This window comes from Strigops habroptila, chromosome 4 (genome assembly GCF_004027225.2).
Source record: "Strigops habroptila isolate Jane chromosome 4, bStrHab1.2.pri, whole genome shotgun sequence".
Taxonomy (NCBI): Eukaryota; Metazoa; Chordata; class Aves; order Psittaciformes; family Psittacidae; genus Strigops; species Strigops habroptila.
This window is the reverse complement of record NC_046358.1, coordinates 85,900,757-85,911,943: the sequence shown is the minus strand read 5'-3', so window position 1 is coordinate 85,911,943 and position 11,187 is coordinate 85,900,757. Positions and strand designations below refer to the sequence as shown.

Here is an 11,187-nt window from a genome sequence, read left to right as displayed (position 1 = left end):
GCAGACTCAGGTGCTCCCGACCCCTCAGCGCTGCTCCGGGTAGTTGCGTACGCGCTGCGGGTTCAGAGCTGCCCGCGGGGCCGGGAGGATGCTCACAGCGGGGCCGGTCCCAGCCCCGTCCCGGTCGCAGTCGGGAGGGCTGTGCGCGGCGGGTGCTGCCGGCCCGGGGGAGGCTGCGGCCGCGGAGCGATCGCGGGGGCTCCGGGAGGAGCTGACGTCAGGCAGCCCCTTAAATAGCAGCGCAGCCGCCTCTGCCCCGGCACTTCCCGCGGAGGCGAGAGCGGGAGCCGCCGCCGTCCGAGCGCCGAGCACCGGGCGCGGAGCCGCGCCCGCCGGGGATGGGAGCCGCGGCGGGGCCACGCAGAGGCCGGGGCGGCGGGCGCAGCCCCCCGGGCTTCCCGTAGCCGCGGGCCATGCCGGAGCGGCCGCGCAGCGTGCGGGGCGCGGCCGCCGCGGGGTCCCGGGGGCAGCGGCGCTCCGGGCCGGGCCGGGCCATGCCCGGCGGCGCGGCCCCATGGAGCCATGGCGCATAGGGCGCCGAGCGGGCGGGCCCCGGCCCCGGCTCCGGCTCCGTCCCGGCGGCTGGCGCGGAGGGTCCTGGTGCTGTTCACGCTGTCGCTGTCCTGCTCCTACCTCTGCTACAGCCTGCTCTGCTGCTGCGGCGGCCCCGCCGCGCCCCGCGCCCGCTGCGCGCCCGCCCGCAGCGCCGCCGCCAAGAAACTTCTGCAGAAGTCGCGGCCGTGCGGGCGGCCGCCCCCCGCCGAGCCCCCCGCGCCCGCCCGCCGCCCGCGGGACCCCCCCGCGCCGCCGCCCGGCAGCCCCCCGGGGCCGGCGCGCCCCGGAGCCAAGCGCCTGCCGCAGGCCATCGTGGTGGGCGTCAAGAAGGGCGGCACCCGCGCCGTGCTGGAGTTCATCCGGGTGCACCCCGACGTGCGCGCCCTGGGCACCGAGCCCCACTTCTTCGACAGGAACTACGACCGCGGGCTGGAGTGGTACAGGTGAGAGCAGCGCTGCGGGAGTGGACCCCGACCGGGCACCCCCCGTCCCTCTCCTCTCCCGTCGGTGGCGGTCTCCGGTTCCGGAGGGGCAGGAGCGGGCGGTCCGGTCCGCACAGCCTCCTCCTGCCCGTGGAGTGATAGCCCGGCCGCTTTCGGGGAGGTTTCCCTCGTCCTCCTCCATGCTCCGGCCCGGCGCGGTTCGTTCCCTCCCGGCCAGGCACCGCGGCTGCCGGAGCCACCCCAGCCCTGCCTGGACGGGCTCCAGTACCGGGACGGTTACAGGTTTCCCATCCCATCTGAGGATACTCTTGCCTGTGTGATGGGGCCTCCCAAACAGGAGTGAATGGCTGGAGCACAGGATGGCACCGCTGCCCTCCTGCAGCCCCACTGCCAGTGGGTTTGATCTCTGGCTCTGAGGGGGACAGTCCCTGTCCTCCTCCGTCTTGTTCTTTCAGAGGGGCAGTGAGCACTGCATGTGAGCAGGTCACAGAACCCATGGGGACGTGAGCATTGCGTGTGAGCAGTTCACAGGAACCATGAGCTCATCCCCTGCCCACGGCCCCGCACGTGGTGCTGCAGGCGGCTCTACTTGCTCCCCAGTGTGTCAGACCCAGTGTACCCGTGGTTTGCTGTGCCGTTGCGGAGCACTGCAGAAGCTCTGGCCTGCTCTGGGGCAGGGCTGTGGTGCTTCTGCTGGGCTTCAGCCTCAGGAGGCAGAGGAGGGCTCACTTTTGCCCCGGGTGCCTGTGAGCTCACGGCAGGGGACAGGACGCCTGGCGCAGTGCATGTGTTGGAGCATCATGGCGGCTGGTGGGAGGCAGCACATGGGGCCATGCACAGACCTCGCGTCCCCTCTGTTGCAGCAGCGGTTTCCCAGCAGAGGTGTCCCTGTCCCAGAGCAGGGCAGTGCTCATCAGCTGCCGGGCAGGTTGGGAGGCTCCAGGACACAGTGCTCGCTCCCATTTCTGCTGGGGCTCTGGTTTGTCTCCTCACTGGGCCAGCACGAGCCCTGCCTGTGATGTGAGGATGCTGATTCCTGAACGTGAGCGGGTCAGAGCTGCTTAGAGCAGCCCACTGGGACCTGGGTGGTGCTTCGGCCTTTGTGGTGGGTCCATGCCCAGGAGGGCTGTCTGCAGACCCAGGCACACCTGCTGCCCAGTGTTGTACTTGGGTCGCTGCAGCCAGGAATGTTCAACTCCTTTAGCAGTGGTGCTAGTGATGGGGAGCTCCAGGAATGAAGCTCGCTGAAGCTGTTTCCTTCTCCTAAGGCTGTCCTGCAGCATGCCCAGTTCCTCCTGCCCTTTGGAGAGCAGCTGCAGCAGTGTCCTTTGCCTGCTCTTGCCCCTCGGCAGGTCTGTGTCACCCCACACCCTTCCACCAACATCAGACACTGTCACCCATCCTGCATCACCTTAAAGCAAAGAGCTGGGAGCAGTCCTGCAATGCACCGTGTACGGACAGGAGCAGCAGTGCTTTGTCTAAACAGCGTCCAGAGGAGCAGGATGAGCGATGGAGCAGCCTGTGGCACCCAGCATGGCGCTGGTCTGGGGGCAGGAGCCACGTCCCCTCCACACACGCTTGAGCACCGAGGGGCTGTGGCAGTGAGCACCGAGCAGCTGAACCTCCTCCCCGAGCCATGGTTCAGCCAAGGATCCTCTGTGTGAGGGGACGTATCTGTGGCCGGGAGGGACACAGCCTGTGACAGCGAGAGGCAGTGCTGGGAGCAGGATGGGAGCGCGGCCAGTGAGCAGGAGCTGCCCGGGCCTGGCTTCGTGTCTGGATCGATGGAGAGATCATATTGGAGCAGCAGAGCCTCCGAATTAGTTCAGCTAAAACAATTAAATGACACTTCCCTGGTTTTATTACCTTCTTTTTTTCTCTAACCTCACAAATGTGCCAGAACTTAAGCACAGAGGCTGCTAATGTAGAAAACGTGGAATTGATTTTCCTCCTTGCAAGTGGAGCAATTAGATGTGGAGCAGGTCTGACCCGCAGCGTGATGAGCTGCTGTCGCTCTGCCAAGACACCGGGGAGCAGGAGAGCAGGGTCCTGCTGCTGGCCATGTCCTGGTGAGGGCACAGCGATGCCATTGCTGTGAGGGCTCTCCCAGGGCAAGGGGCTGCTCCTGGCATGGCCAGGGGCTGTTCCCCACTGCCAGCCAAGAGAGGTGATGATGCTGTGCTTGGGGAGCACTGTGGTGGGGTCTCTATGGGTAGCCCGGAGCACAGACCCCTTGGAAAGGCAATGGCAAAGGCTTTCCCCGTTATGAACAGAAACTTCACCTGCAGGAGCCCCTGGCTGCTGTGACATGGAGCGCCTGGTCCAGCTCCATCCTTCCCATCGCATACCTCAGTGGGGTACTGAGCAGAGGGACCAAGTAGGTCTTCACTGCAGCTGAGAGCAGCGTGAGAGCTGAGCCCCTCAGATGCTCTGAACGCATCGGTTCCTGTTTTTCCATGTTTTCCCCTGCCCTGGTGTTGTTCTGATGCAGAGGTGGTGGAACCAACGGGAGGGACCTCTCCAGAGCCGCTGTCCTTGCAGCTCCAAATGTCGTGCTCACTCCAGCTGCTGTTTTCCTGGTGCTTCCGGCCTTCACTCCCACCGTCACCCGGAGCAGCCTCGGCTCCCCCCGCACTGGGCAGAGCCAGACCCCTCGGCTTCCCCACCGGACCCCCCAGGAGCTGCCTGTTCACCAGCCTCGGACCCACAACACCCGGGTGCGTCTCCAGTTCCCATCAGTCTCTCTAATCCACCTCATTAGCTACACATACACTACAGGAAAGATATTTTTAGCAAGATCTGTTTTAAGACAACTGAAACCAAACAGCCAGCTGCTGGGGATATCGATTCATTACCAATCCTGGACTGGATGCTCAATATTGAGCTTTTTCCTGCTGCAGGTAGCGTGCGCCAATAACCTTCAATATTTCCAGAACACAGGGAAGACAGTGCCGCTTAATTTGCAGTTAACTTTGAGCGGTGTCTCTGACTGCAGCATCTCGGGGTGCAGTTTTCCTCCCTAGGATTCCCGAGTCATGCTGTTGGATGCTATTTTCACAGAGAGGGGCTTTTCCTATTGGGTCCGAGGGCACCCGCACTGCCGGAGCTCTGCCCTGCGCTGCCTTTGGGTTTGGGTGCTCCTGGGGCTGCAGCAGCACGTGGACTGGTGCTGGCCTCTGGGTGCTGGGCACTGCAGGAGCATCCCCGCATCTCGCTGCCTGCGGGAGCGAGAGGAAGGAGCTGCAAACCGGGCTCCTGCACTCCGCCTCACTAATTGCTCCCTGCTAATGGCCAGGTTGGCTCACACACAAACAGGAGCCCATTAGGCTTTGCCCAGCGACGCAGGCTGCTTTGTGGGCTTGACTGACAGTGCGTTTTGCTGAAGTTAATTAGTAAGAAGAGAGGAAGGCAGCAAGCTTCAAGGATGCTTTGAAATTTCCTTGACTTCAGAGAGTGGCCTGGCTCCGCGGAATGGGTCTGAAACCTCCGCCAGAGATGTTGTGTGAGGAGCTGCCCTGCGGGCACTGGTCCCGCACTGCCTTCCTCCCAGCGGGCTAGTGCTGCCGAAACCCTCGCTCAGGCCCTTGCCAAAGAGCTGGGAGAAGCACAGGGACATAAATCCACACAGGGTGCCAAGCCTTCAATATTAATGGTGTGTGTTCTTGCTCTGTCTTCCGTGACCTTGTTTGTAAAAGTGCTGCAGTTTGTTCCAGCCTTCGCTTTGGTAGCTCAAAATCCAGCATGTAACCCGGCATGGCCATGGGCACAGATGCTTCAGGAAGCTGAGATGCAAAGGCTGCCAGTCCCTGGTGGCACTGGGTGTCCATTGTGGGGTCAGGCGCTGTCTGCAGTAGCTGGTGTGAGCTCCGTGGTGGCTGGGGCCTTTCTCCTGGCGCTGGCCTTGGGCTTTGTCGGATCCTCAGTTGGATGGTTATTTAGGAAGATGGGAGTTATACCTTGGCGTGTGTGTGTGAAGGGTGGTGGCAAAGTGCCCTTTAGAAAAGATTTTGTTGACTTAAAGGACACTGCAAATCTCCAGAGCATTTAAATGATTAAAAATGAATCAGCCACAAAGTTAATTACTGTGTTCAAACTGCTTTTATGCATTGAAATGCCCCTCATTAGCTGCCTGGGAGCACTGGTGTAAATTCTTTGAACACAAACATTTATTAAAGGCAGATGATCCATCACTAAATCCGAGGCTGCTTTAGCGCAGGGCAGTGGCCGCAGGGACACAGGGCTGGGCCATTTCCGTGCTGTGGATGTGGGGGGATCTCTGGATCTGTGGGGACACGGCGGGTCTGTCCCACCGGGCATTGCCAGGCCCCCGTGCCAGCCTGTTCCCAGTGCTGTGGCAGCAGCGCAGGCGGTCCCTGCCTGCCCCGTTCTGTCACTGCCAGCACCGGCTGTGAGCTCTGAGCTGGGTGTCCCCGTGTCCTACACACCCGCTGCAATGTCACTTAGCCGGGAAGAGCTTTTATCTTCCTCACACCTCAGTTTCTTGTGTGCTTGACCCAGTTTTGCTTAAACCTCCCAGTCGCTTTGGTTGAGCTTTCATGTACTGATGCTGTCGTCCACAGCCATGCTGAGTCCGGCTGATGGTGGCTGCCAGCAGTGTGCACCCATGGCATGGCACAGCACAGCCTGGCATGGCACAGCCCAGCACAGCGCAGCCCCTTCGCATTGGGCAGGGCGCTCGGGGCTGGGTGGTGAGTCCTGTGCAGCAGTCGGGCTCACTGCACCGCTGCCAGTGGGATCCTGCCTGTGCCCCCCTCTGCTCCTGCTGGGCAGTGTGGTGGGGCAAGGGGCAGGCTGCGGGGTGAGGACCTGCCCTTGGGTCAGGGCAGGGTGATCCCATGGGACCATCCCAGTGCCAGTCTGCGCTCTTGGAAGAGTTTCTTGCTTGTCTCCAACATGTTGAGCTGTAGCTGGAGATGCGTTTCCTGCTCACCCTTCTCCCATCTCGGTGCTGCCGAGCACCCTGTGAGCTTTGCAGGAGGATTTTGTCTCCCAGGCTGGCAGGGTCCCTCTCCCTGCCTGCACACAGTCAGTGTCCCTGCACGCAGCTGCCGAGCCTGCGGCATCAGCTGGAAGTGGGAAAGCACAACACCCTCGTCAGGAGAGGCAGTGCTTGGGAATTTTTTCCAAATTAAACAGTTTGGGTTTATGTTGATGAGTGGATGGAGTCCAGGGTTACACGTATCAGCCACTGCCTCTCAGGAGAGCCTGGGATGCGCCTGCCACGTCCCCGTGCATCCGCTCTGCAAGTGGGATGGAGGGGCCGGTCTGTAATGGGATTATGGGATGAGCGCTCTCCCCACGCACGCTTATCTGCAATATCTCAATCATCCGGTGAGGTTTTGTACCAGTTCCTCCCTGGGAGAGTGTTTCATGCATGTTCGACATCAAAGCAGCTCAGCCAGCGAGGGAGCGCATGTTTCTTTAATGTGGGAGCGTTGTAGGGGCCGCGGGGTGCCCAAAGGCAGATTATCAGCAAATTAATAATTCAGGTGTAGGAAAGGTGCTGGTGAAAAGTTAACTCCTTCAAGGTGAGGCGCTGCCTTTGCACTGGCACAGCCATGGCTGGGCTCTCTGCTGCTGCCCTACAGCCATGGGGCTGCCCAGGGACAAGCCGTGGGGCACGGCGAGACCACGTCAGGGGACAGCCGCTCTCCTGGGGCCATGCTGGCGACTGGATGTACCCCATGTGTGTCCCCGCTCCAGTAACATGGGTGAACACAACCTCTAAATCTGCAGGCTGGGAGGGAGCGCTAATGCCCATATCAAATGGCACTAAAGGGCTTTAAGAATTGAGTAACTTTAATGACAATAATCTCTAATTCAAGAGGAATTAATGCTGTCTCAACAGCCAGAGTATGCATTGAGCTGGTGATTTGGCTGGTGCGGGGCTGCCCTGGTACACCCAGTGGATGCTGCTGCGTGGGACCCCCAGCCCCGGGGGCTTTGTGGAGGCACCATGGGGCACATGTGCCTGCATCCCCCACTGCCAGGCTGTGCTGGGGTGAGCTGAGGTGCCCCTGCTAGTTAAGTGCCCTCCCTTGGGGGTTTGCTCTCCCAGGCCATCGGAGGGAGCGGGCGCAGGGCAGGGACAGGCTGCTCCATGCTCCAGCCCGTGGCACTGCTGCAGGGCCAGAGTGGAGTTTGCTTCATCGTCCCTAATGATTCCTGCATGGAACAGCCCTGGTGTTCACTCAGCATCACAGAGGAGGTTTTGACCTCCTCCGTTCCTGCCACATCACAGATTCCCATCACCAGGACACGTGCGGATGGTGGATGCACCAGGGCCAGTGGAGAAAGCCTTGGTGTTTCTCCAGCCTGACCGTGCTGATGGGGAGAGCCCTGGCAGCGCTGGTGTGACACCAGTGTGGGTCACGCTGTGAGGAGACCGGGACGGCTCCCCAAAGCAGCAGGACCAGCCCCTGCCTGAACCTTGGCCACACAGCACCGCAAACCAGCTACCGAGAGCCTTCATACCTGAGCACACGAGCCTTGGGCTTAAAACTATGTGACATGCTATTTGTATGCAAATAACTCTGTGAATGCAGAAGTCCAAAATATCATTTTAAAGTCAAGTGTAATTAAGTTTGCAATGCATTTCCCCACTTCTGCAGCCCTGGGGATCTTGCCGTTAACGTGAAGATGAATGCCTGGATGACATTTCTCCCCCTTGCACGGTTTCACTGGTGATTTATTTATCTATTCGGGTTGTGTTTTGTTGCCTCAGCAGTCTCTGTTGTTCAGGATCAGCAAACACTGGGAGTCCATTTAAAAAGAAACAAACTCTTGTCTCATTTCAGTAATTTACTGTGCAGAGATTTTGTGTTTTCATAATGGATTAGAACCTGTAATTTCGTTTTTGGAATACATGGACCTAATAGCTCACGTAATGAAAGTCTAACAAGCCTGAAGATGAGCCATTAATGAAACAGCAGTTTTATGATTGTAATAGTGAATCACTTACAAAGCTGTCTCACGCTGATGTATGGTGAAACTTGTTTGTGATACACAGATGCAGCTGCGGTGCCTGCCGCTAAATTAGCATTTCCTGGCGGTCATTAAACAATGGGAATTGTAATCTGGATTTATGGGGTTGGAAGCGGAGCAGTGGGAAAGGCCAATTAAGCCATGTCTGTGCTCAGGTAGCTCTGTAAAGCAGCCCCGTTAATGCATGTTGACTAATTAGTTTGTCGTCTTTCAAATGAGGAAACCGGTCAAGGGGGTGTGTGCTGGCGGCCCCCGGCACAGGCAGCCCTGTCATGGGGTCGTGTGGGGACTGTGCCAGCACCCAGGAAGTGAGGCCGGTCTCTGCCGTCATCCCCAGCAGCCTGGCACAGACCTCTGGGCACGTCTCTTCAGTATCTCTCATGGGTCTCTTCCAGCTGCTCCTCTGGTCCCCCTGGACCACAGTCTCATCCCCATGGGGACCCACTGCCCTTGGTGCATGCTGCTACCCCCCGTGATGCCCCAGGTCTTCATTGTGGTCCCCTTGTCACACAGGATGTTGCGAGCTGCTGTTGTACCTCTTCCCGGTTAGGTCTTTCATTGGGTTTCTCTGTACAGAGCAAGCCCCAAAGCTGGTGCCTGTGGACCAAGTTTTAGGGATCCTGGAGGTGTCTGGTCTTGGACACTGGACTGATGGAGCTGTCAGGAACACCTGTGTTGCAGTGAGGCAGGGTGGCCACGGCAGCTGTGTGGGGTTATCCCATGAATAAATCAGCGCCCTGCTCGCTCCAGCTGAATTGCTGCAGACATGGCTGCTGACGTGGGCTTCCCCTGCCAGAGCACTGCTGGCCTTATCCCGGCTGCCAGCATTCCCTGCTCGCTCCAGCCAGGCGCTCCCTGCCCGCTCCCTGCCCGCTCCAGCCAAGAGACCTGCGGCACCGTGAATCTGGCTGCAGTGGATTTGGTAGTTTAGTAATACAAGAGCAATTTATAAATCTTTCCATCCCATTAGTTTTTATTTGATTTGGATGTTCACATGTCAAAGCAAATGATTTAATTAGTGCTAAGCTGGGCTGCAGGGATGCTGCATTCTCCCCGGGTCTGATGCTCCCTCCCTGCCCTTGTAACCTGGCTCCCTGTGCCAGAAACAGACAGGACCTGCTGATGGGGACAGAGCAGCCCTGGGGTCTGCACAGCCTGGCCGTGCCCTTGCCCTCGGTCCTGCCTGGCTCTGGCTTTGCCCTGGAGCGGAGTATCTCCACTTGCTGCTGTGCAGGGCTGCTGGTGCCCACATCTTCTGCGCGGAGTCGCCCAGGCCTGGGATGGACACAGGAGATGTCCATGGCCAGGGGCCTTCAGCAGTGTTGCAGGAAGAGCTGTGCCTGCCTTGTCCTGCCCTGTCCTGCCTTGTCCTGCGGGAGGAGACACCCCACCGGCGCCACGCCACATACATCACCTCTCAGTGCCCGGCTCCTTCCTCACCATCACCTTGTGTTTCGCTTGCAGGAGCCTGATGCCGCGAACGCTGGACAGCCAGATCACGGTGGAGAAGACCCCCAGCTACTTCGTCACCAAGGAGGCACCGCGGCGCATCTTCAACATGTCCCGGGACACGAAGCTGATCGTGGTGGTGCGGAACCCGGTCACCCGTGCCATATCAGACTATACGCAGACGCTCTCCAAGAAGCCAGACATCCCCACCTTCGAGGGGCTGTCCTTCCGCAACCGCAGCCTGGGGCTGGTGGACACCTCCTGGAATGCCATCCGCATCGGGATGTACGCCGTGCACCTCGAGAGCTGGCTGCAGTACTTCCCTCTCTCCCAAATCCACTTTGTCAGTGGGGAGAAGCTGATCACGGACCCAGCCGGGGAGATGGGCAAAGTCCAGGACTTCCTGGGCATCAAACGGGTTATCACAGACAAGCACTTCTACTTCAACAAGACAAAAGGCTTTCCTTGCCTGAAAAAGTCAGAGAGCAGCGGCTTGCCTCGCTGCCTGGGCAAGTCCAAAGGCAGGACTCATGTGCAGATAGACCCCGAGGTGATCGAGCAGCTTCGGGACTTTTATAGACCTTATAATATCAAGTTCTATGAAACAGTTGGGCAGGACTTCAGGTGGGAATAAGTGTCCGGGAGCAGAGCTGCGGTGACATGAGGCTGCAGTCTTCCATGAAGGAGGGCTGGAGCCGGGACCCCCCAGCCAGCCCGTCCTGCCCAGAGGCCATGAGCAGAGGCAGGCAAGGGGCTTCCCCAGCCCCCAGGAGGCCAGGATGCTCCAGAGCGAGTGGAGATGGGGGAAGACACAGAGTCCTGCAGCAGCCACCGAGGGATGAGTGCCCAGCAGGCACTGCCCGTCCTGGCAGGTCAGCAGTGCCGGGGCTGGCTCCATGGGGTCCCATTTGATTTTACTGCCATGTGGTCCCGGGGGCCTTGGTGATGGTCCTCTCCTGCAGCCTATCCATGAGCTGCTCCAAAGCACATCCCTTCTCCGTGTCCCAAAGCAAACGGGTGCTCCTGGACACCCCTAACTGCCCCGTGGGGCCGCATCCCACCGCGGTGCTGGGGCGGGCAGAGCTCCGGCCGCTCCACTTCGCCTTTCATCACTTAAAAGTGCAGTGTGTAACCTTGAGGACAGTGAGATGTATCTGCTTGGAAAAGAAGTTTATCAGAGATGTTGTACCGATATTTTGTCCTGTGAATAAAGCACAGAATCCTGCTGTTACGGGTACTTCAGCAGCACCAGTGTCCTTGTTCAGCATGTGACCCCTTCGTGTGAATAAAAGCGGCTACCACCGGACCGGAGCATGGGCTTTTCTTAGGCGAGGCACGTGCCCATGAGTCAGGCGAGGTGGTGGGCACGGGAGGGCACAGCCCTTCACAGGGGTGACAGCACCGCTCGGGAGTGTCACAGGACCCTGGGTCAGTGCCACCCCCTGCCAGGCGTGAGGGGTGGATGCTGCGTTAGACACAAGCAGCAGTAATCTATGGTTGGGAGGTGTCCCTGCGCATGGCAGGGGGTTAGAACTGGATGATCTTAAAGTCCTTTCCAACACAAACCAGTCTGATTCTGTGGTTGAGCCTCATGGGCTGTTCTACAGGAGCCCACGAATACAGTGCAGTGCCAAGTGCCGCACGCTTTGGTAACTGGCCCCATCGCATTGGTCACTGTTGTCCTTTGATTTACCTCCCCGGCCACCGCAGCCAGCCCGGGTCGGGTGCCACCTCC

General features: G+C 59.5%; 1 protein-coding gene across 1 annotated transcript; it reads left to right on the top strand.

Annotated features, from left to right (window-relative positions):
- Positions 1 to 264: 264 nt before the first annotated feature.
- On the top strand, positions 265 to 10,756 carry HS3ST2 (heparan sulfate-glucosamine 3-sulfotransferase 2). The gene is made up of 2 exons (XM_030481754.1): positions 265 to 998; positions 9,468 to 10,756. The coding sequence occupies exons 1-2, from the start codon at positions 523 to 525 to the stop codon at positions 10,084 to 10,086; spliced, it is 1,095 nt and encodes a 364-aa protein (XP_030337614.1). The 5' UTR covers positions 265 to 522; the 3' UTR covers positions 10,087 to 10,756.
- Positions 10,757 to 11,187: the final 431 nt, after the last annotated feature.

Excerpts from the sequence above, each read along its gene's own strand:
- HS3ST2 (XM_030481754.1), top strand. The coding sequence starts at position 523 with ATGGCGCATAGGGCGCCGAGCGGGCGGGCCCCGGCCCCGGCTCCGGCT. Across the intron at positions 999-9,467 it reads CGCGGGCTGGAGTGGTACAG|GAGCCTGATGCCGCGAACGC; the intron begins GTGAGAGCAGCG and ends TTTCGCTTGCAG.